Raw genomic sequence first — 26,303 nt, 5'->3', positions numbered from 1 at the left:
TGCAACTTCCTTCCTCCCTCTGCTCTTAGTCCTGCTAGTGGCACTGCAATGTAAGTTTGTTTCTGGAGACTGAGGCTTGATACACCTGAGTTCTGTTCTTTAGCCTGCTATGTGTGAAAAGACCTTTCTTCTTTTAGAAATTTTATTGCCCATGAGCCTGGATGATATGCCTCCGATCGCCTGGGATCTTCTCTTTTCTGACCTTTTTGTATTGTTTTTTTCTGTCTGGATATGGAAATCTGTCTTGTGTCAGGACTAGCCAGGATGGGTCCATGTGTCTGAGATGCCTCCACCCACCCAGCTTCCAGCAGATTGTGCAAGAGAACCACCCGGGGAGGGGGGCTCAGCTGCAAATCAGCAAGAAAAATTGTAGCAGAGAGAGGGGCAGGAACATAGTGGGTTTTACATTTTGTCTTTGTTCAGGATGTAGCATCCTTTTTTTATTTTTTTATTTCCTCTAGAGAGTCATAGGATGTTAGAATGAACTGGTAGAGCTTATAGAGCTTTTCTTCTTTAGCATTCACTGACCCAGCATTACGTCAGTTGTCCAATCCCCTTCCTGTCAGGGAAGGGGGTTGCAAGGCAAGATCTGAGCATTTTCAGTAGGTTTTCATAATGCCACCACCTGTCTCTGAAAACAAAAGAAAAAATACTGGTAGTCTGCATGCATCAAGATGAAAATGAAAGTAAAAAGGAATGTGACCTTGTTTTCTTCTCGAGGTGAAGGAAAAATGTATGCTTTTATAATGTGAGCGGTGAGTTAGCCAGACATAGTAAAGAGACATCTCTTTATGTATGTGAGCATGCAAAATATGCATGAAACCTAATGTGCTTTTCTGTTACAGAAGAAATAGTTTTATGGGAGAATCTTCTCCAGAGTCACTTATTTAGCATTTAGTAATCAACTTTAATTTCTCTATTAAATTCCTTGCTTTATTTTATGTCTGTTCATTTGTACCTGATTTTATATAGAGGTCACGTTTTCCACTCAAATGAAAATAAATAAACCTTTTGAGGAATTGTTTAGCTGAAATATATTTAATTTGCTTTTGTAATGGGAAGACAAGATAAGTTTTGACTGTTTTAGTGAAGTAAGTAGAATTCAATAAGCATTGTTTAGCAACCTACAATTATTTTTTAGAGAGTTTTAGCTATTAAAAATTCAGCTGTTATGGACTTCTCTTTTTGTCATCAATTTAACAGAGTATGGTAAGTCTGTTTCATTCCATTGAAATCAAATTTTATCAAGGAAGAGTTGAAGCATATGCTTCCTTTAGCTGTACATTTTTACTTCAGTAGTCTTTATTGTCTGTTCCTCATATCTTGTTTAAAAACAGACTGATCTAAAAAGTAATGATGAATTAAAAATGCTTATGTGGACTATAACAAATTGAAAATTGTTAAACTAATAAATTGAATGGTTTTAATATTTGCTAACAAATTTTGCGTGATAAACTGCAACTTAACAATTAATTTTGAATATAGAAATAATAATTATGAAAAACACTGTTTTGGAACAACTCTCAAAAAGGGAGATCTTAAAGTGAAAGTGGATACCTGGTTTCATAGCAGCTTTCAAAATGGCAGTAGGGTAACTTACATGTAAAACTATGCAAATTGTTTAAAAGATCAGTACAGAATTTTAGATTTCTTGTATAATTCCTTTAATCATCTTTCTGTTCAAATGACAAGTATACTGTTACCCTGAAAAGCAGTGAAAAAGAAGAGAGAAACCTCACATGAAAAACAAGAAATATGAATTTTAAATCCAGAAAGTAAAGATTATCCACTGCTCCCTATAGTTGAATAATGAATTACCTATACCTTTAAGGAAACAGTTTGTTTCAGAAGTAAACATATGTATGTGAGTGCTTACACTTTTGTAATTAAGCACAATATTGTGCCACACGCAAAGGTCTGATGTCGTTATCCACAATCAAATCAATAGAGACAACATTCATTGTTTTCCAAATTAAGAAATTTGAGAGAAACTCTAAGTATCTTTAAAAAAAAATAACAGTCTAAAGAAAAGCTCCATTTTATGTATGCTGAAAGCCTTCGTCTGTAGTGACTTTTTAAATCTCTAAAAGTCCCAAAGAGAGAGGTGGGAAAAATCCCATCACTGATCTTTTGACATTGTTAGCAACAGAACTTTTATTTGCAACTTATATGTTTCATTCCTGCTGTGTTCATTTGAATAACGTGTAATTAAAATTGTATGTCTTATACAAGAAGGTTGTCAGGGAGCAAACCTCTATCCCTTAAACCTATCTCAGCTAATTTCCCTTGTCTTCCATTACAAAGGAATGATGAGCTGCCACTTATGCACACTTGAATACACAAGGAAAATTCTAAAAATCTATAGAAAGTCTATCAGAGTCATTGGTGATAGCCTCAAGTTAGTTCAAGTGCAGTAACATGTCCCGCCTTTCCTCCCATCTGACCAAATTTCAGAAACCTTGTTTTAGGCACCTTTCAGGAACAGGACATCTGCCACATTGTGGTCCCACACAATATTAAATAGGAAATACCTAGCTGTGCTTTCCTTTCATTACATCAAATTTGAGATCAGAATGGGTAATGGGAAAATGAGTGTGTAGGTGAACTGCCAAAAGTTCGTGGTTGTCAGAGGAGAAGAGTATAATTAGAAAAATGTGCACAGAGTGCTGAGGCTAATGGATCCACTTGGTGATTACTTATGGGCAGTACATTTCCTGACCTGGGGAGCCAGAGGCAGGAGGATGAGCACAAGAGCAGAGTTAGTTCTGCCAATTCCATATTCAGATGCAAGTACTTTCCTTGGCAGCAAGTAGGAATATTGGTTTAGATAAAAGGGAGGTTGTTTCACTGTTGTTGATTGGACCACCATAAGTTAGTTACAGATGTAGTTTGCTTCTTCTTTTCATTTCGTTTCATTTTCGTTCCTTTGCCAGCATTCCAGTGGAAAAGGTTAGTTTGATTTTATCACCAGGCACTTATGCCTTTCTTCTACAGTGCTGATTGTACAAGTGGGAATACAACTTACTGTTCTCCAATGATATGACAAGCTTACCTGTTTGGTTAAGTCAGCTTTCCAGTATAATATAGGCAAAGATTTCTGGTAAGGATTCGTTATCAACCATTGGTTTCTTTCAGAAGTGGCTATTCACATGGTTAATTTGGAAAAGAAACAATGCCTGCATAACATATGTCATAGACCACGTCCTATCATGAGTACATAAAGCTAAGAAAGGGATATTGCACACCAGATAAAACCAGAGATAAGGTTATCTCCTTATGAAGTCAGAGCAAATTACTGACAGCAACAAGAATGTAATTTTATCTAGTTTAATCATCAAGTGACACACAAAATTATTGTATGTGTTACTTACAGTATGGTGTGATTCTCGAGAAGGTATCATCCTTACATAACATCCTTGTTGTTACTATATCCTTCTTCTTGCAAAGTTTCAAATTAATGATACACGCAATGTCAATTCCTTGCTCAGATATGGCAGTGTGGAGGAAGTCTTGAGATCCATCCTTGCTCCCATGTAGGTCACGTTTTCCCCAAACAAGCTCCATACTCACGGTCCAAAGCTTTGGCAAACAGTGTGCGTGCAGCTGAAGTGTGGATGGATGAATATAAAGAACTGTATTACCACCGAAACCCACACGCTCGCCTGGTGAGTTCAAGTCCATTGTTCCTGCAATTTCAGTAGGCTTTGTTTTCAATGAACTATTAATTAAGCTAATATTTAACATGGAGTACTTTTTATGTTCATTTCTTATTTCTTCTAAAACTTTTTCTCAAGCATAGAATAAGTGTAGAATTTTTAATTCCTTGGAAAAAATTTGAAATTCTGTAAGACTACAAGAATGCCAAATCTATGTCAATATTAAATGAATGAATGAAAGAAAGAATGTTAAGTGAGGTGGCCAAAATAAGGAGGAGTTTAGCTTAAATTGTGCACTTCTGTGAAATGGCTGATACAGGATTCTCTCAATAAAGAATTACAGAAATGCAATTAATGAATGCAAATTGAGAAGTTTGAGTGAACAGTAGACCTTAAGATGAACAGCATGATAATAATCCTTAGCAAAATTACCTGTCTTGTGATAATTGTAAAACTTTGGACTGATGTAAAATAAAATAGATATTTCTGTTTGCTTTACTGCTGCACCACGTTTGTCAAAGAAACTCCAAACCCAAAATCAATATTGAAAAGATTAAATTAATTAAAATAAGTCCTGGAAACTCAGATGAAAATGTTCCCAATAAAATGTTTAAAGTATCGGTTCTGTTGTTTTGGGTGGTTTTTTTTTAAATTAGTATTTTTATTTGCTTTGAAATGAAAATACAAGATCATTTGTTAACAAAACTTTTAAAGAAGATAAATACTGTGAAAATTGAGTATGTCAAAATAGTAAAGCAGTGTGCAAATTAATAACTTGGACATATTTATCATGAGAGGCTGGAAGACACATAACACTGAAAATGTCCTCACAGTGCCTAGAAATGGCACTGTGAATGAACCTCTGACACAAGGCCCAGAATTCAGGCCCAAAAGAAATCATTCTGTGCTGTTGCTTGTTTCTGGAGGTGCCTGATCTTCCCAGGCCCTACTTTTTGTATGGAAAGTTTTCTAAGCACTGGCTTTCTGGTTTTGTTCCTCAGGAGAGCTGTCCTGCAGTTGCTGCTGGGCACTCGTCTCCTGCTACACCAGACCAGAGCTTAGGGACTGAGGGACAGGGAGCTCCCGGCACGTTTGAGTGACCCACCCCAAGAGATATGCCAGGGGAAAAAATGCTCTTGAAACCGTTAGGCTTAGGATACTGGAGGATACTGGGGAAGCTGCATTTGGTTAGCTTCCATCTTGTGTTCCTTTGGATTAAACTGGGTAATTAGACTATTATAGTCTACACATTTGTAAATTTTTTACTTTAACGTCATAAAAGCCATTTAGGTTTTATTATTAGAGTCTGACTTAGAGAGAAATGTGGGAGTCACCCATAGGCAATGACAGGCTGATTCTGCTTGTCATACGCAAAAAGAGCAATGAACACTGACAATTTTTCTTGTAAAATGCTGAGCAGCTTATGTCTCTAATGACAGAGCTTTATCTTTAAAGGATATTTGTGTGTTAGTATTGGAAGTTTTGCATATTGGCTTATTGTAGCACCGTGGATGTAAGCTGAAACTCATGTGTTTTTTTTTTCCCATATCAGAGCTCTTGCCAATGAACTCTGGTTTCTGTAATACTCTGTGCACCACTTGTTGCATCAGTTGAGTTCAGACCTTTTTACTTCATCAAACCCAAATAATCAGTTCTGTAACATAATGGAAAAAAGATTGAAGCTATGGCTGCAAAAATTGGTTTCATGAAGTTTCACTTCAAGATTAATGTTCAGACCTCAGAACTAATATGTCACGCTGTTTATTTATTCCAACAGGCATCTCTGCCTCTGCTTTACATCTGTTTTGTGTTTTCAGTGGTATTTCCACAGCTTTGAGAAATGCAAATAAATTTGTTGTTTGAGGAAATAGTGTGTCAAGTGACCTGTAAAAATCTGGGGGCAGTGAACACTATTTCATGCCTGACTATCTGAAGCCCTAGTCAATATAAAGATAGGTTTTTGAAGACACACATGAAAAGATGTGAACTCTGCTCCGATCCATAGACAGAGAAAAAGCCTACAATGAAAGCTTTTCTCTGGAGGTTTATGACTTCATACTCCTCACCCCCCAAAACTATGAAGTTCAAAGGAAGCATTAGCAGATTTTACAGGTTTCATCAATTAAGTGTAAAACTGTACAGGTAGTTTGCAAATGGATGGTGACATAATTTAAAATCCTCAAGATTCATTCACTGCTTTTGAGATTTTCAATTATCCAGTTAAAGGAAGTCATATTTTCCAGTACGCCTTCTTGGTCTCCAGCAATCTGTATTCAAGGGCTTACTCACTTGCCGATTCAGGGAGTTTTCTCAGAATGTCTTCTAGAATATTTGAAAGTTTTACTTGCACAGTTCCAATTCTTTTTTGTCAACATTTAACGAATGTAAGGATAATGAAATCAAATCCAGCACCCAAACATGGTGATTTTTCCTGGCTAGAAGTCCTACTCATCACTGTAGCATACGGTTCCTAATAATGTATATAGATAATTTAAAAGAGAGCATCTGTTCTGGATGGGGGTTTTTTAATCTTTTTTCTTTCTTTTTCTTTCAGGAGCCATATGGAGATGTGACAGAAAGAAGACTTCTTCGAGAGAAGCTGAAATGTAAGGACTTCAAATGGTTCTTGGAGAACGTGTATCCAGAACTTCACGTACCCGAGGACAGACCAGGCTTCTTTGGAATGGTATGTGGCTGCTGAGAAGGGGCCTCCTTGCAGTTCTCTGAGCTCTCCTACTAACTCCGTGTGAATGTGTTTTTATGCCAAAGTCAGTTTGGGATTTTAGTAGAATTCAGCTAGAATTGATAGGCTTTAAAACATGGTTTCTATGAGAATCTTTATTTTAGAGCATGCTGTTTATGAAAGAGTTCTGTGAGAGAGTAGATCAGGTAATGTTGCCATCAATTTCTCCTTCTAAGTGACATCTTGAGACTGTTAAACGTGGCAAAGGATGTCATTTTCATTTCTTTAAACTTTGCATAGTGAAAAAAGAGAATGGTATAGAGTGTTTTAGTTTTTAGTTGTAGAGTTGAAAGGAGAAAGAGTGTGCTTTGAAACATATCTTTGCACATTTTATCTGATGAAAACTATGACACTCTAGGGTAATGGGAAAGACAGCTGGTGCTAAGTGCTCCCAAGTCATAGGGGATTCTGTATGTCAAAACCAACATGTTAATTTTTAATCAGGAGGTCACTTTAGACCAGCAAGGGTTGGTTCAATATCAGAATCCACTTCTCTTTTTAAGATTTGACAGCTTACTATGCTATTTGCAGCTTACGAATAAATATAAACTATAGCTCCATGCATATCACATTACTGTAATCTCATTTGGTAGGGATGAAGGCAGAGGATGATGCAACAAATAACCTGTTTCTTTTGAAAAATCACCATATACCTGCTGCGTGTTGGGAAGATAAAACTACACCTTTCCACCAGGCAAAGATGTATCAAATACCTCCCTGATTACCAATGCCACATTGACTTAGAAGTACTTTTGGTGGTAGCTTGATCACTCTGCAGATCCAACTAAGCTGCGTTTCCATACTGCTGCAACACTTCTAACCCTTGTCTTGCTGCCATCTGCCCTTTGGTTACTCAGTCTCTGCTGGATCTCCTTCAGGAACAGAAAAAATCTGATCACTGTGGGCATACAAAACATACAAGGACCAAGTCTCCCCACAGTCTACCCTAATATCTTTGTTACTTCTTAAATGAAAAAGATCCTAATGTGAAAATGCTCTGGTTTCCCATGGGGAACTGTATTTCCCATGGGGAACTGTGGGAGCTCCCACAAGGGAGTGCGTCAGTTGTCAGCAAAGCCCTTAGGAGCCTCAGGGAGAGTTACCACGCTCTTACATTTGTCTTGGAGCTTGTACTGGAGGTAGTATCTCTGTGTGATTGCTGGCATGAAAGGTATTACCCCCGTTACCCAGTACCTTGAACAAACCATGGTACAACATTAGTTTGGTTTTTGTTGTTTTGTGCTGGATTGCTACTCATAAGGTCAGGGACAGTTGAAGCAGTAAGATATTATAAGACTTACCTTCCAGGAGCAGTTAAGTAACTTCATCTTCCCTCCACCTCCGTCCTTCACCCTCCAAAAGAAAAGCTGGACTGGTGGTGGTGATAACGCTTCAACTTCCTGGGGAGGGGGAGGAATTTGTGCAGTTTCTTTCACGATTTGACTGCACATGGCATCCTCAAGCAAGATGTTGACAGAACCTAGAAATAATAGTTCTCATTCGGAGCTGCTTGAGGTATCTATAGTGTAATTTAGGTGTGCTCTATGTATTTCTCTAAAAACAATTCTTAAATGCTGTCATCTAGTTCTGAACATAATAAGATTACACCATTTTTGGGGGGAGGAAGAATTTAAAATATGATTAAAGTACAGTTGTACTCTAAGAAACTGAGTGCAAAAATGACACCTACTGATTCAACCGATTTGTGGATTTTGAGTTCTATCTGCTCTCTTCAATGAATCATTGATCATGTGTTTACTCCTGCCTTAGCTGTGTAGTGCTTTTCTGGTTCACAAAAATACTATGTTTAAAAGTGCAGCTTTGTTAACAGCACAGCTTAGTGCGAGGTTATTTAATTGTTCAAAGAGTGTACAAAGACATGTGGGGATTTGTCCCTCCCTTGAAAATCTTTACACTTTTGAACTGAAGTTGACAATCTATCTAAGATTACCCATAAGTCAGCCATGTGTTATTGAAATAGAATAAGCAATTATTGAGCAGCATTCAGTGCCATGCACTGACAAATACACCCTTGTGCTAATTTTTTTTTTCTAGATATGTAGATAAAAATATTCTTACCAAGTTTGGTCATCTAAAAAGTTAGCTGCCTAAAATTTTATTTAAACATACTGAATTTTGAATTTTTTCGCCTGAGATATGATTACATTGCTGCAAACTGCCTGAGGCCTAGAAGTGAGAGAAATATCATCTTAGTTCTCCTTGGGCTTCAAGTAGCTTTGGAACTTTGTGTGGGACATGAACTAATCCTTTTGACTTGACTGTGAGACCATCCTATGTTCTGACATGAGAAGTTCCTCTTTGTTCTTCTCAAAGACTTTCTAGCTGATATTTCTTCCATCTGAATGTGAAACAACTAAGTTGGTAGATGTCTGTTGAGACTATCTAACCATAAAGGCATCTGTGACTGACTGAATCAATTGGGAGATCAAAAACTTGAATCTTTCTATTGGCAGCTTCCTTCCACATTTTCCTCTAAGACCATCTCATCTTCAATTAATTTCCAAGTGCCTAGTCATAATTTTCTTTTAATTTAAACCAGATATAACCTTGAGAAAATCAGAAAGAAAGATTTTAAAACCATGAAGAATTTTGTTTTGCTGTGACATGAAAGAGCACATTATATAAATTATTTAAATATCACATGAGATATATGGACCAGCTTACAGAAGAAGAGATCTTAACTATTTGGCTTAAATTATGTTATCAAAGATAACATAACATGTCTGAGATTCCAAGTTCTCAGAGGCTCCAAAACAGCCTCCTCTAGGGTATACCTCTAAAACTGCATTATAATCCAAATTGTAGAGCTTCCACTTGAAATTGAACTGGTACCCAAGATTATGACTGACTAGACCTGGAGATCTGATGTCCATCACGGGAAAATATGCACTACTTTGTTGGCTGTACAGCCTCTGAAAGCTTGATAAAGACTTTTTTAAAGGAAGTGGAAAGAAATTCAAGTGTTTGATAGTAAACTCAAGTGAACACACCGTGGCTTGAACCACATGCTTATATGTTTTTGAGCCTCCCGGGGAGATGTGGACTTGCTGGGGTGAGCAAATGAATCCAGCAGTGAGTCCCACAATGAATCATCATTGGTTCCTTCAGAGGATCTTACTAGTCAATGCTATATAGCCATTTCAACATTGCACTTAAGTTAACAGGTGATATGAAAATAGCATACACACAGTGAAATCATTCCCTGTAACTGCTCAGATTACCTTTGTGGTAAAAGCTTATGTCTGGTCATTACTAGTGAAGCTGTTTGGCTTTCCACAGTATCATCTGCCCATATCACTAATACGTCAGCACCATTGCCACTGTGGTAAAATAAAGAGGATTCTGATCTATTTTGTGGATGAAGAGAAAGGTTGGCTGTGCTCCATTGGCTGTATTTATCAACTAATGTAATTAAGTTTTCATGTCAAAAATCTGTTGTTGATGCTTTGCTTACAATGGATTTTATCTTAAAAAAAAACCAAGCCCAAACTAATAATTATTCATAGAATGCTGTCTATATCATGTAGTTATATGCAAGTGTCCAGATGTTGGGAAACAAGAGATTTAAACTTCTCCAAGCAGTAAGGGATAAGGTCTAAGGTGAATATCTCAGTAGTTGCTGGTTTTTACCTATCCCAGCCTCCAGACTGGTGACTAAATGGCATTGTAGAGTAACACCAGCAACATTTCAATAGGAGGCAAATGCTGTACAAAGACGCTGTGAGTAGTCCTGCATGGGTAGAATGTTTTAGAACTTAACTATGTGTTTCAATGGCAAGGTGATCAACATTTTTTCTTGCTTCTGTTTCTCTAATGCAGCATTCTGCAAAAGAATTAAGGTAAGTCACAGACAAAATTTTGTTCTTATTGCATGACTTTTTTATGATAGATATAGGAAAAAAGATAGCTTCAGAAATGAGTGGATTAGCACTGTTTTGGTAGAGCTGTTACACGTAAAAGGATCTTAAACTATATATTCTCATTTCACAAGAGAAAAATATTTCACAAATTCTCTCATACATTTTTTCTGCCTTATAACGGGGCAGATTTTATTATTTTTTTGCATAAATGGTGCAGATTTTCAAATCTTTGTGTGTCATTTCAGATCAGGTCATTTAATAGCTTAGAATATATTATTCCCACAGATTTGGTCTTGAATACCTATTCAGCTTCCTGATAAAGTGTGGGCACAAAACAGCATCTACTGATGTCTGATAAAATGAACTAAAAGAACCAGGTCAAAATATGGACCATGTATATGTAGGAATATGTCAGCATGTATCACAAGCATTTGTGCATGAAAGAGACAATGAGAGAATGTACATCCCAGAGTAGCATCCTGGGAGTACAGCCTCGTTTTTTAACCACCTGAAATAAAGCTTAAGTTCAATAAGCTTTTAAACAGCTTTTGTTGTGTGTATTTGGGCATTGAGTAACATACATAGGAGAGCTGCAGTAGTTCTGATGGTGCATGGCATTTTCAAATAAGGTTATTTAGAATTCCGAGCCACAAAGGGGAGCACATGCTTGACCACGTGCCAGGGGCTGATGGCGAAGAGTGGTAGCAGGGGCATTGGGTTTCCTGGAAGGGCACCACAGATAAGGGCTTTGCTGGCCTTGGAGCCAGGACACAGTCAGCCAAAGTCATACATTATTAAACATACTAATGAGAGACCCTGTGATCCTGAAGAGAGCTACTGACAATGACCGAAACTGATTCATATTTTTAGAGATACAGTTACCAGTTTTAAGTTGTTATGACTTTTAAGTTGACATTTCTTGTTGTAGAAGGCAGAAACATGAGAACCTTATTGTTTGGTTTATGTAGTTCCATGGTAGCTTAAAAAATAATCTCTATAAGACACTTCTCTTTCCTGGTTTTCTAAGTGTAAATCTTACCTTGCATTAGGAAGGTAAACAAAATGTCCTCTTTTGACTGCTCAAGGAGGTTTGCAGTGGTCTAGTGTGGGAATGGGCACAAATCAGTGAAAAGACGTTGGGTGGCACTGAAAGTAGAAGCTGGGAAAGCAAAACATATGTAGAACACAAGAATCTAATTTTCCAGCTTGCGTGGTTTGCTCTGTGGTGGATTTGGGTCCTGGAGGGTTTGTCTTGTTTGTTTGGTTTTAGCCTTCTGCAATTCCTTTGTGTCCCTTCATTCTCCACACTAAGAACTGAAGATAAAATTATCATGACTAGGGAAGAACTGTGAAATTACACCTTACTAAACTAACTCTTGTGAGATTTACGTTGCTTATTCTTTTTGTCTGTGATATAATTACACTCAGCAACAGGGGCATTCAGCTTCTTGTTTACAGAACCTATTTTGCTCTGTGTAATTTCAAATTTGGTTAATCAGTACTTGTTAAGGCATTGTTTAATTTGTTTTCAGTTACTTTTACCTCCTGAATACTTAAATGCAAATCCTTGCTAATTAGCCTGTTGTTTTTAAAATCAACTACCTTAATACTTTAAAATTTAGAAGTTATACATCTCTTATGTCAAAGCTCAGGAACACTAGTAAAGAGCTTTTAATATCATATCTAGGTCTTTTTCCAGGGATATATTTTGTCTGCTTACATGATTTCTGATCTTAAAATCTGTCTGCTTGTTCAACCTCAAGAGGGTACTGGAGTCCTTTCGAGAACAAATCCTTCTAACATTTCCCATTTGACAAACTGAGAGAACTATGTAGTCATCTTTTCATAAGAAATTTGAACAAGTAGATCCTGGGGGGGAAAAAAAGACTTGGCACACTATTTTGTTCTGCATGACTTGCTGGCTTGTTGGGTTTCAACAGTTTTTTGTAGTTTCTACCTACTTCCTTTGCAAATACACTGGAACACAGCGTCATTCCTAGGGGAAGCCATGGTACCTGGCTGTTTCAATGCCCAAAGTCAAGATGGTCCCAACAGCTTAATTTCACATTAGTCTGAGAGATGTTACCATTGGATCCATTTGATCTATTCCTGTCAATTTGCACTAGCTTTGCGATGGATCTCACAGCCCAGCTGGATGGGTGTAAAGTGAGTGTAGAATATCTTCCTTACTTCAGACTAATACTTATAAACATTCTTTTGTTTTGTTTAGCTGAAGAATAGAGGGATGGAAAACTTCTGTTTTGATTACAACCCTACAAATGAACATCAAATAACTGGACACAGGGTCATACTGTACCCGTGTCATGGCATGGGACAAAATCAGGTAAGATTCCTGTTTTATTATCATTTTGATTAACACAATGATTGTAATGTAAGAAAGTATGGTAAAGTCATTGCAGTAAGGCTGAGGGAACATGTTGCCACAGTAAGGTGATCTTAGTTCTAATTTTGATTCTTGCACTGAACGCTTTTTATTTTGATGTATCTTCAGGTCAGGTTTTCTTCACTCTGCAGATGTGTCTACCAAGTCCAGAGAACTCATGCATACCTTTATTATGCCTTTCATCAGAGCTCATTAGCAGGGGTTAATAGCACAGCAGTGCAGCTATAGTGCTTGTAGGCCAGTGTTCACTCATCTCCAGCTGGTCTTGGGCAGACCAGCACACTTCTGAGATTTTGTCTGTCCATGCCTCCAAGACCCTTAACAGCTTTGAAAACCTCACCTAGTTCCACCTGGGTCTGTCATCATGTCTCCTCCTCTTGGTGCTTGTGTAAATGTGCAAGAGGTTTTGGACTGCATCTTCTCCCATACTACATTCTCCAGAAATGTCCTCCTGGACTCAGGCTCCACAACGGTGGAGAGCAGGGATCCATTTAACACTTTCATTTTTACTCTCTTGGTTTTAACTTCTGAAGCTGAAAATGCTGGTGTTTTTCTCCATGATGATTGAAACACTGTGTGCAGCAGCGGTTAGTTATGATGCCCATAACCCTCTCTGCATAAAGCCATCGTAAAAGTGTTGTGAGGCACTGTATGCCAAGTTACAATGGCTGTTTTGCATGATTTTCCATGACCACCTTCCATACTTGAGGTTTGCTGTTTGATGTGTGGCATGTGGCATGTACTTGCCTATTGAGCTTGATTTTTGGCTTCTAACCCAGATTACACTAAACACAGTACTTGAGGTGTGGTCTCACCAGTGCCGAGTATCAGAGGTCTTGTGAGACCTCTTGTATATAACTCTGTGACAGCTTGGATGGCTTAACTGTTTGGGTCTTTTTTTAAGGAAAATAATCCAAACATTCGTTTGAGAATGTTTGGAAAAAGGAAAAAAAAAAGGGAAAATCTAGCTTGGAAAAGAACGAGAAATGTGGCAGATAAGCAGTGTATCCATTGTTGTTCTGGATTCTGCTTAAAAGAAGACATAAAAGCTCAAGGAGTGAAAAACAAGTCTGTTTTGAGGAGAAAGCTTCTAATATGAATTGCATTTTATATGAGAAAGGGAAAAGGAACAACAATCTGAGCACTGTACTTCAGATCTTAAAAGGAAATAGATTTGTTGCTGATAGCAAGTTTATTGTCTTAAATATTAGAACTGTTATTTACTATTATTTATTAGTTCATGTCTGGTTTATGTCTTAATTTTCCTAATGTTTCTGTCCTGGAGGCTAAATGCAGGGGAAGGCAGAAGGAGAATCTTGCACCATAAAAGCCAAAGGATGTCAATACTCACAGATGTATGCCAGTCATGCTAAGCCCCACCTCACCAACCCATTTTACTCCCTCAGTTCAGTTTCATACCTGAGTTAAGCACAGTTCTATACACCTATATAGAAGAGAAGTTAATAATCAGATAACCCAGTTAAGCCACTTTCTTATAAGTAAGAGCTGATTGTTTTTATAGATTAAGAAGTATTTAATTTATAAGGTTACATGCTAGCACACAGAAGGTGTTTATACATTTATTTTTTCCTTGTATTACAGATTACAGAGAGGAGAGAGGTTGAATATTTGTATTTCTCTGAGCCAAAAAAGTTCATTTAAATTTTATCCCTTTCACCAAGAAAAATAAAGACATGGGATAAAAGGTGAAGGCAAAAGAGAAGTACAATTGAGAGATGAATTGTCATGAGATGACATTTTTACAGTTATCATTTGTTTAGCTAGCACTAAAAGATGAACTGAATTTACTGCAAAGATATCACATCGCTGGATATTAGTGCTCTTCCATCTCTGCTGATGGTACAATGCATCTGTGTACCTGCGGCACGAGGCTAAAAACACCGATACTCTGAACTGTGCAAACCGCTCCCTCTGCTGGCATCCAAGCAGGAGGAGGAAGGAGAAATGGAGAAACTACCTGACTGCAATATAAACCAATAAAAGAAAATATGAGATGACTCAAGAGAACTGCAGAGCCTGAGGAAGGAAGGTCAATCACAGGAAATGGATAAAACAAGATTAGTGAGATGGGTAAAAGGCGTGGGAGGGTTAACAGGAGCCAGGGAAAAGGGGCCAAGGTGACAGAGGGCAGTAGTAGTTTTGGACAGAGGTTGGACAACAGGTGATGAACAGGGCATGTGTGATAGAGGGAGGAGTAGTTAGGAGCTACAGGGAGGGAGAATGAAGCAGAGTCACTGGAGAATATTTTAGTGGAAAGGGGCAGGGTTACGAAACATGACAGCAGAGATACCAGTGTGCAAATGAGGGCATGAGTAGGGGTGTCAGGTAGTTGCAAGAGAATAATTGGACAGCAGGAAGAGCTGTGGATGGGGGAACAGAGAGAGGCTAAAATAGAGAAGATGTAGAAGCATAAGTGAGATAGGAAATGGAAGTCAGGGTTGCTGAGCTTACACCTCCCTTTTTTGGCTCATAAATAGCTGTGAAATCTACCAGCAGGACATTTCTCTCCATTTCCTTCCCATCCCACCACGCTTTTGACAGTTATTCTTAAAATGCTGCTCCTGGTGGTATGAATTCCTTGGTAGATGACAGTGTCAGAACCAAACCAGTCAAATCTCCCATATGTACATCCACCGCTGTTGGCTGATGAAATGATGATGGCAAGGATAGGAGCTGATTGTATATGGAAGAGAGGCCAGAAATACAGACAGGAAATACAGGCACTGGCTACTCAGTGCTTGCACCTCAAGGTGCTTATGTTTTGTGGAAGTATCTGCCCCAGTAGATGAGAATGAAAGGCTTTGAAATTTAACAGCAATAAAGCCCTTTCCTCTTCTTGGTTTGGCTTGGAAGCAGAACAGAGAGCACCAATGCATGATGGCAGGAAGTTGACCTGATGTGGTAAGAGGATGGGAAAACACTGACTGACAGTATCCTTCTCAATACTCCCATTTGCAGCTGAGAGATTTGGTATACTATAACCCCATTCCTTAAAGATATCCAGAAATTAACCATTTTACTTACTCTTCAAAATCTGGTGCAAGTCCTTGAGAAACCATTCAGGGAAGATATCAGTAGTAAGAAGTGCTCTGATCTAGTAGCTGCTCCATCTACTCTTGATGCATCTGGTACAATAAGCAGCTTACAGGCTTTCACTGATACTGAATACAAATTGTTAAAGAGTTATTATATGTAATAAATCCCCTAACAAGCGAGGCCTTGTGGAAGTGACAGCTGTAAAAAAAGTGTCCATCCAGACACAAGTGAGCAGGACTGAAGCTTTTTCTTTATGCACAAGCCATAGAATTAAACTTCATGCCCCTATAGCTCACTGTGGTGCCCAAAGTGGCAGACTTTCCATGTGCCAATCAGATACTGAACCTGGGAATAAAGCCTAAGGGCCAGAGAATAGACCCTGGCTATTAGGGTAAATAATAATAATAGTAATAATAGGACCAATATCCTCACAATTTACATTTTTTGATGATGAGACTTCTTTTGCATAAGGCAAATGTAAAGGCATTACAGCCTACATCATAGGAACAGGCTCTAGCAATAGGTTTCAAGGGGAAATCACGGTCTCCAGGGTGTTATGTCAGCAGGGAGACTTCAAACTTGATGTTGCTTTCTTGAAATAGTCACTTCCTTTTGTGGCTTACTGCAAATGAATGGTGGTAGACAGGTTAATTCTGGGAGGGTCTGTCATTTGCATTACTGCTGGAAAAGAAAAGCCACGAGGCTCTATAGGGTGATGCAGTGAGCAGCACTGGTCTGTGTATGGCAGCAACAGCCACCGTGGCAGAGAAATTCCTGATTGTGATAATGGGAGGGTAAGATTTCATGAAACAACTCTCATCACAGAAGTCTAGATCAGAGCTCTTACACCTGGAAATGGATGACTGCAGACTTTGTAACCACAGGGTCCTGTTTACACTGAAACTCCATTTTCGATTTCTCTTTCAAGGTTATTAGCCTTGCTGGTTGTTAAGGATGTTTTTGTGGTATGGTCAAGTATATACATTTCTGAATTGGTACAGCTCCCATCACAAAGCCTTACAGTCTCCAGGGGCGAAACAAAACAAAGAAGGATTCCTTCTCTCCCTCATCCTTTTATTGGTTTCTGCTAATGCAGCTGCGCTATTGGTAATAAGCAATTTTCTGATGTTTATAAAACTCTCCTCTACTCTATTGAGTATTATCTAAATTAGATCTAAACACACATCTGTGCACTATAGTCATCTAAATTATTTACAGGCATGATAAATACAAACAACTCTCAAACTCTGCCACTCTTTAATGAAAGACCAAAAGTTGGCAGGTGTCCATGATAAATATAAAAATTTTAAGGAAGTCTTCAACCATAATTGCTACAGAAGCCAAGATGTTTTAAAGCATTCTAACTCTGTAGAGTATCATACAACAAGCAAAGCTAGTAAATTTTCTATAAAATTTTGTTCATGTTTAAAAGCCAGTGTAACTTTTTTAATGTTGTAGAATAAGGTGGTTATCACCGTGCATCCTGAGTACTTTGTAACTGGAAATGAACTCTGACCAAACTGCATTTGAAATATGCAGTGAGCAACTCCTTAGTTAAGAGTAACATTGTTTTGTGACAATTGAATTAAGAAGGTGCAGCATCAGGCCAGAAACTGTTTTCCGTCCTATTTCTAATAGGTGATCTAGAATGTGAGAGTAGAATATTACAGTCAAATTTTATAAGTTCTTTAATGCTGGAATGCCTGTTTCCCAGGACATTTATTCTGCATTTCATGCACTTGAAGTGCTCCCAGAGTAAAGCAGTGCTGTGATGAGATTCATTTTCTTCAAAATAGTAAGCAAACAGCAGAAGTTAAGGATCCTTGAATATTTTTGGCAGAATTTCCCTTCACAATAGCAACTTTAATATGTGAACTTAATTATAGTATCTTAGTATATATCCTTATAAATACTCTCACGTGTGCATGTGAAATGACTGCTGTCCTTTGTTTTTTCTCTTGGGTTTGTAGTTTTTTGAGTACACATCCCATAATGAAATACGTTACAACACCCGACAACCAGAAGTCTGTGCAGCAGTCGATTCAGGGACTGACTACTTGACAATGTACTTGTGTCAAGAAAATGTCCACAGTGTTCCTGAAAACCAGAAGTTTGTTTTCAGAGAGGTAGGTATGCCTCATTGAGTTTGGGTTCGGTTTTTTTGGAAGTGGGTGGAAGGAGAATTGTTGAGGTTTTTTTCTTTTTATCTTAGGCCACAACACTAGCACAGATCTCTGGGAGAAATATGGTATCTTGGCTTTTAATATCTGAACACAGAACCAGGATAGCAGCAGTGCATTGGCAAAGAGTATGCCAGTCATAAAGAATAGGAAGATGAGAAAAAGGAAAGCAACCTTGATAACTTCAAAGGAGCTGGGAACACTCTCTTGCATCTCACCCCTGCTGTCTTCTCCCGAGATCTGATGAGCCTCAATATACCCCTTCCCCAACCAGTCTCATTACTGTTCTACTTCTGCTCTCTTTTCATTGACTTGTTTTATTTCACAGTATTTGTATTACAATATATCCCCAGTACTTCACATACCACCCTTACTTTATACTCTTCCCTGCTTTGGAACAGCTGCTTCTCCTCTGCAGACCCTCTCTCGTAACCCTTCCCACAAGCACCAGGAGTGCTCCCTTTTCTGCAATGTAATGTGCAGTTGTGTAATTTGATGCATCATCAAAAAATACCTTCTACCCTATTCCTGCCCCTACACGTGACACATCTTACTGGCTGTGGGGACTCAGCAGATCTGTACCTCTCTTTTTAAACCCTCAAGCCTACTCCCAAAGGGGGGAAATACTGAAAAGTGTGGTATATTTATTAAGCACAACATGATCTTAGAAAAACTTGTGTTTAGTAGTTTTTAATCTCTAAAGAAGTTCCTGAATGCCTGAGAGAAAATAAGATGGATGAAAAATTATGGCCTTGGTCAGGTTCTGGAGTGTTATTATTTGGCTACAGGAAAAGGTCACATAATATATCAAAATGTTATATTTACATAATGTGTCTGCATAATGCATCCAAACTCTACAGGATTATTTCATGCTTAGATACTACCACCAGTGGCAGGGTAAATTCTAAAAAACTGTGTGAAAATTACTGTCCATTCACTAAATCTAGTCCAGACTGAAGCTCATAGTGGTATTACTGAATAAAAATGTTTAAAAGGCTGACTGTATAAATGATGTGTCATTTTAAATGCTGACTTTTAATAAAAGTGCTCAAGGTCATATGCATTAATCTATAAGAATATATTGAAAGTTCTTTAGTCTCTTCAGGAAGTAATTGAGAAAACGGAAATTTTGAAATTGAGAAATCTGAACAATTGAAAAAAAAGTTTTGGAATGCATCTGTTTCCACTGCATTCCTAACCATTAACTTTTAGCATCTGAAACTTTAGGAATTATTTTAAATTTTCTTCCTTCCTCATGATCACTTTGTTCCTGTGTGTGATTTGAACATACTGCTCAGCTCCAATTCCTCTTCTTATACTGCATTAAATCAAAATCAACAGTCCCTAACTTTCAAGGCAAGTGATGGGTGAGGCGTCAGTACCACATTTCTTTTGCTTTGCACAGAGTAATATCAGACAGCTGTCCTTATGGATGTAGCATAATCACAGATTTAACCAGCCTTCCCAGCAGCCTGACAAGAATTAAGTTCTTATGGGCACCGAGTCAAAAATGAGTGAGGCAAATACTGATTAGTCCTCTCAAAAATGTGAATTATCACAACAGAAACAGGGAAGTCATTTAGAAGCTAAGCAAGCCCATGAGCAATAACACGCCACTGGGCATCAGGAGCTGTGGCTCAGGATGCAATTAAGTACAGTATTCCTGATGACGGAAGGAGCAGACTTCCAAAGGAGTAAGGGTTATGCTCAGAAGCAGGGCATTTTTCTTTTGAAGCTGCTAAAGGCTTTGGAAATGGTTGCATGTGGGAATGTCACCCAGGCCAAAGGGATGGTCTCAGAGCAGAGCAGTTCTCCATGGCTGGCAACACTGCCTTTCTGCAGCTTACTATCCTAGTTGTCAGTGCTCCTGGACTGGAGTGAGAGACGTGAACTGGAGATTAAATGTGCTTGGACACTACTGTAACAGGAGGACCTGAGACCTAAAAATGTGTTTGTTAGGGAATTTGACTGTGGAGGCCTGTCAGACCTTACACATTTGAGACAGCTGTGTTGCCCTCCAGCAAAGCAAGTGAACTCCACACACATCCATAGGCAAGGGGCATGCTTAGATATTTTTACTTTTTCCACCAAAAATATCCCCTATGAAGAAAGGGAAAAATTTCTTGCTAAAAATATGTTCAGCATCTACACTTAATGAACAATATTTACCTTTTATTTACAAGATGTGCAATAAATTGCTGAATTTGGGTAATGCCTGTACTTGGCTTTGGTTTTTACTGCCCATGTTCTGATGCAGTAACAAAAGGCAATGAAAGTGAATGAAGTTAACACATACTTTACAGGCTGAGATGTCACTACATGTATCCCTCTAAAGCAATGTTAATGTAAGTTTAAAAGCAGGGTCTTTTGATAAAGTTCAGAGATCCTCAAGTTAGGCATTTCGGCTTTACTGCATGGTCTCATTGGAAGGATATGCGTGATATTTATTTGTGGCAAAAGTCTTCTGTTATTTTTAAAACACAGTGATGTGTCTGTAATTTTTAAGACCTGAAAAGCAAAATTTCTTTCTGTCTGTTGTAGGATAGTACCTTGTTTCACCTACAAACCCAGAAGTGTGTACAAGCCGAGTCAAATGTTTACAACGGTAACCCAGCACCATTGTTACGACCGTGTACCAACTCGGACTACCAGAAATGGTTCTTCAAAGAACGAAGTTGATCCAGATGTTGTCTAGGATATAGCTGAATACGAAAAATGTGCTCTTTCTGGTCAGCAGTTAGTCAGCCTTTTTGAAAATCATATGAGTGATATATTTTTGTATGGAAAGAACTGTAATTAGTTTAAAAACCTTGGATCTTGTTTCCTGGAGCGTTAGAAGGCACTAAGCATTGAGAGCTATGTAAAGTGCTACAGAATCTGCTCCTTTTCTCTTTATTTGGCAGCTACATAACTGCTTCTGAAGTGTCTTAAGTTCTTTTCACAAGTGACAATGTATTTTTTTAATCTACTGTGTGGAAGTAAGGCAGTCAAAATAATTGCACTAATATTAATCTGCCGATAACTTAAAATGTTTATTTTTCTACTAAAACATTCTTCAGTTGGGCCTTTTAACAGATAGTAGTTAATAGTTATTCTCTTCTTTTAAATACAAAGAAGGTAAATGTAGGCCATATTCTGCCCTCAGTGACTACCACAAACTCCTCACTGAAGACAGTGTGGATTTACACATGAAGGCGGAGTATGTTGCATAGTTTTGCACAAATAACAATCTAGATGCATACAGATTGCACATACCTGACAATACTATACCTTAAATGCTGTGACAATTTTAGATGCTCATGGCACTTGACAAGTTTCTAATCATGCTTAAGTGTGGTCTGGGAGTAAAATGGGCATTTTCTCATCTTTCTTAAAGAAATAAGGCAATAGTATTTAAAGATGATGCTTTGGGAAAAGCTATTTAGATTCACATGGACCTAGCTATGTGTCTGTGTCCCAGACTGCACAACTCATTTTAACATTATGTGGATTTTTAACATGCATAAAACTTGCAAGATCAGACCTAGCAATAATTCTTTTGAAAAAAAATTCAAAATTACAACTAAAGAAAATGAACCTAAGAAATTCTTTAATTAAATTGTGTTTAAATGATTCATGTAAAAATGATAATATTTTAAAGAATGGTTTTGCAAATAATTGATATGATATGCAGCTAGTATTAATACAAAAAGAATTGTCTTTCAGGTATAACTTGCATTTCATCTGGGGACTTCTGTTCTGATGAGCTGGCCATGTCAAAGCATATAGTCCAGTTGAATACGTGAGGTTTAATCTGTACCAGTACAAGATGGTTTCTGCTGTGGTGTGTGGGATCTGCCTTACCCAATCAGACAAGTAGTGTGTGTATAGCAATGTATCTGGTCATTGACCAACATCACTACAATGCTGATTAGAAGGGTTTCAGCTCATAGGAATAATTTCTTTCTTTGTCAGATGAATGTATGTTTATATATAGAAGGATGAAAATGTCGACCTTTTTCCCCTCAGAAGTCTTGGCATCTATTTTATTAGTTTGGGATGTATTTTGTTATTTGCCTTTGTTCATGTTTTCTATAAAAAATGTACAGTCTTTTCTTTGAATCCCCACAAGCTCATGCCATTTTGGCATACCTATTTATATGATTGGGGTGTGGGGGGAGGGTTTCTGCCTGTAGGAGATACATATGTAGGTTCTTCCAAGGTTTTTCTAAACCCGTGTAGATAGAATGTTTTTGTGAGCACCTTTAAAGTTTTGTCTCTGTGGGCTGTGGACTGATGAAATTGATGTTAGAATTAATAAAATATTTTGTGATTCAGTAGAGTGGGAACTGTCTTACGAACTATTTCTTTTGTTTTTCTTATGGTCAGTGGTTTCCATTTAATCACTTCTCTAATCTCTTAGGCCCAGATCCCTGCAGCATTTGAGAGAAGACAGCTTTATTTTATGGTGTCTCAGGTTCTGTTTCCTGAACTCAGTAATGCTTCTGTTCACTTGTTAGCAGCAGTAGTTTGCACTTTGAACCACAAATCAAAACTGGATAGCCGCGTGAGAGAACTGTGGGAGCTCTAGCAACACAGCAAGGATTTTCTGTTAGTTTCTGCTTTACCTTCTTGACTGTTGATTGAACAATATTAGTAAGTTAATAAAAGCCCAGCTATTACAGTCACAGACAAAATTCTCATTGACCTTCCATGGTCAGTGAGGTTTTCTTAGTTTTGGGATTTCAAGATTTCATCATCATGTGGAGGTATGCAAGTGAAACTTAGTAATTGGAAATTATTTTCCATACATCTTTCCACTCTGCCCTTGTTTAGAGTGAAGTATTGATGTTTTTGGCTTCCACTTACATGCAGCTGAGACATTTTTGCATATGCCAGCAAACCTGCCAGCCCGGGTTGCACATTTGCTAGACAAACACACTTGAGTTCAAAAGAAGACACTGAACGTTAGCAAAATCATCAACTTGCTCCCCCTCTGTAGGCCTTTTACCATCTACTTACCATTTTTTTCTCCTTGATAGCCTTTTCTTCTTCTCAGCTCATTGGAGCTGTATTAATGTCTGGCTTCAGGTTCAGAGGGCAAAGGACTCCATCAAGCATCCGAGTCACATCTGCAGACTTCCTTTTGCAGGAGGTCAGCTGAGTAATGGACTGTGGACTTTGGGTTTCTCCTGGGCAGAGATGGGGCTGCATGCCTCATAGAAATGGAAAAAATTGGAGGACTTCAGTCCTATCGATGCTAATTTCTTAGTCTTTGTATTCCCTTATTTAAACAAAAACAAACAAAATAAGAGCAATCCAGATTGCAGTCCGGTGTCTGGTGTCTATCATATTTATTTATTTGAAATCATCAGGTAACTATTTTGACTTTTTTTTTCTTTTATTCCTTCACCATTTTCCTTTCATTTAAAAACTGTGGATCTTCAGTATGGGCTAGAACTTACTGGAGTTTTACTTCAACAGAAAACAGTATATAAACCTTTCTTCTATGAAATAAACCACTAAGATTTCTGTATGTGCAGTCTTGACCAAACCATTATGATGGGGAACTGTTAGAGCTTGTACAAACACCTGGGAACAACAGTCATCATTGTACATGCATCAGTCAACACAAATTAGAAACAGTATTTCTTGCTGGCTCTGCTGAAACAGAGACTCAAAACTGTATTCAATTTTTGTTATATTTATAGAAAGTGGTAAGATGTACTGCAAGGGGAAATTCATATTGGTTGACAACACCAAGACTGATGAGACTGTGCTTCTATTCCCTGTTTATGAAAACACAGGTGGTTACACAGTGATACTGCTTGGTGTGTAATTTAAAATCTGATGCTCTTTTACCTTCATTCATGTCTCTTACAGCCTTTAGATTTGGAGATTAATTTGAAGCTGAGCTTTGTTCTTATACCCTGATATCAAGATGACTAGAGATCCTAGGGCTAGGATCATGCAGTTGCATATACACGCTTGCAACTGTGCGGGGTTTTTTGGCAGTTTGGAAATGCTGTATAGGCTTGTAACAAACACAGAACTTTGTGCTATCAAATTAGCTGAGGTAGGTGGGAAAGTCCTTGGGAGGGAGGGAGGAGAAGGACAGCAGACCTTCCCCGTTTTGTCAGAGTGCTACAGCAATAGCTGCGTTTGAGTATTACAGTATTCTTCCACCTTCCATTTACAGAGGAATAACATTATTTATGTATATGCAGTACTAAAATTAATATGCCTAGATCAACAGTTTTCAATCTTTTTTTCAATCCATTGCTCAGTGACATTTTTATGAATAGGCAAATCCTGATTAGACCAGTCCCAGTCAGCACTGACATGAATCGCATGGTTCCAGGGTTTGCAAAGGGCGTAGAGACAAAAACAGGGCAGGACCTTCTCAGTGACCTCTTCAAACTCCAAGAGTAATAAGAAGATGCAAGATGCAGGAAGTGAGTTGCTGGCCTGATGGGTTTCATGTAGCATCAAACCATCTCCCAGAGTGGAAGGGACTCGCAGCAGATGCAATTTCTTTCTTGATGTTAAGGGAAAAATCAGTTTTCTGGATTTCTTGACTTTATCCATGCTCTGAAGATACTTAATTTGCAACTGAAGAAAAAGTGGTCAAGAGAGTCGTACCAGTACAGATACTTAAATGTGAAATTAATTAATTAGGTACTCTGTGATGAGCAAATATAAAGAATATACAAAGAACAAAAATGTTAACTGTGCCTACACTGTGAGAAGGCTTGGTAATAACTGAGAAATTGGAAGTGATCATTAGCAGGAAGATACTTGACACTGTTTTTACAGAAATATGGTTGAAGGATTCATGTGATTGAAATGCTGAAGTGACTGGGTAACATGCCAGGAGGAAAGTGACATTTGATTTTCAAGTAAAGAGAACAGGATTTCCAATTCTTGTGAACTGATATTTTAGCCAACAAGGAATAAACAGATGCAGAGGATGTCTGCTGTGGACCACCAAATGAGAATATAAAGCCTTTTTGCATAAAAAGGCTGTAAGACAGATAAAGGATGTGCACTGCTTCAGAGAATTTCATCCTAGGGAATGCACTTTACCAATTTCATGATAGCAAAACATTCAGGGGATTTCTAATGAAAAAGAATAAGGTAGCTGTACAAGTAATTGTGTCTGACACAATCTTTAATAAGCAGTTTGGTGCAATTCTCCTTTAGGCCTCCTTTTATTTAAAATGAGCTGTTACCTGGCCACCTGTTATACATAAACAAAGGATAGTGCCTTTGAAAGAAGAAATTTCTCGGTGCTGAGAATTGGAAAGAAGCAGGCTTTAAAAAAATTTAACTATCATAGAATCCTATTGAAAACATATGTGTGCAACATGAAAGTTTTTTATCAGATTGCAAATTAAATATTTGAGTGCAAGAAATAAAGGTTTTTGTGAAATCTAAGTAAGCTTCAGTGCATCTATTACACCATTATTTTTAATTACAATATTTTTGTGCAATATATTCCCTGGTTTTTGACATTTTTCTTACAAAAGTTGTGGAAACTGTCTTTTTTGTGCCTCACTGATATACAGGAAGAATCTTCAGAGATTTACTATGCCTAATCCTCATTGTTCAATATATGTCTTACTTACTTCCCCATAATAAATCCCTAGCTTGAAAAATAAAAGTTATTTTCTTAGTTGTGGGGATTTTTGTTTTGTATTGGTTTTTTGGTTGGTTGGTTTTTTTGGTTGATTGGGGTTTTGCTTGTTTGTTTTTGTAGAACTTGAATGTTACAGTACCTCAATGTTTCCCAAATATTTATTAGTTTGCCTTGACTGTATTACCATGAAGGAGGAGCACCCATGTTTTACTGACAGGGAATGCAGTGACAAACAGATTAAAGTCAGAAGTACCACAATGTTAAATACTGTAATTTGAAGTGTAGCTTTGTGTGATTTAAATTATATCCAGCCATACTCCAGACTTCTGCAGTTCCTAGGTGCATTTCTTTGCCCTGCTTCTGTAGCACTGGCCTTCCTAGTGCACTGTGTGGTCACTGCCAGTGGCTGGGCTTTGCCTCCCACACGAAGACAAGCCTTGAACTTTATGCTGAGTAGAACTGTGCAATAACTCTTTCCAACCTGTATTGGAAAAGAAGAGAGGAGATGCATTTCATTCTTCAGCTAACAAAGGGACATTTGCTGCTGCAGAAGTAACAAAGAAGGATATCAACCAGCTGCTAATAATATTCAAGGTGTTAATTCTGTTGTACCACAGAACCTGGACTCAAGCTTTCTTTCAGAACGACTGAGTTCTCCAAAAGCTGGGAAATTGCTTTAAAAAAAACCCCAAAAAACCTTAGAAAGCTGCTGATGTTCCAGAGACAATGTGTGTGTGCTAATAAACTGCCAATATTGTAAAATG

General features: G+C 37.9%; 1 protein-coding gene across 1 annotated transcript in view; it reads left to right on the top strand.

Annotated features, from left to right (window-relative positions):
• The window catches only part of GALNT12 (polypeptide N-acetylgalactosaminyltransferase 12), a 45,826-nt gene extending 22,933 nt beyond the window's left edge, over positions 1-22,893 (top strand). The window contains exons 6-10 of the mRNA XM_051812740.1: positions 3,489-3,665; positions 6,211-6,342; positions 12,511-12,624; positions 17,712-17,867; positions 20,463-22,893. Of these exons, the coding sequence (XP_051668700.1) occupies positions 3,489-3,665; positions 6,211-6,342; positions 12,511-12,624; positions 17,712-17,867; positions 20,463-20,600 (717 nt within the window). The 3' untranslated portion in view covers positions 20,601-22,893. The remainder of the gene's footprint in view (positions 1-3,488; positions 3,666-6,210; positions 6,343-12,510; positions 12,625-17,711; positions 17,868-20,462) is intronic.
• The last annotated feature ends 3,410 nt before the right edge of the window (positions 22,894-26,303 follow it).

Source organism: Manacus candei, unplaced genomic scaffold (genome assembly GCF_025592945.1).
Source record: "Manacus candei isolate 608988 ecotype Guabito, Panama unplaced genomic scaffold, ASM2559294v1 h1tg000088l, whole genome shotgun sequence".
In the NCBI taxonomy this organism is placed as follows: domain Eukaryota; kingdom Metazoa; phylum Chordata; class Aves; order Passeriformes; family Pipridae; genus Manacus; species Manacus candei.
Note: the sequence above shows the minus strand (reverse complement) of the source record. Positions and strands in the feature narration are given on the sequence as shown.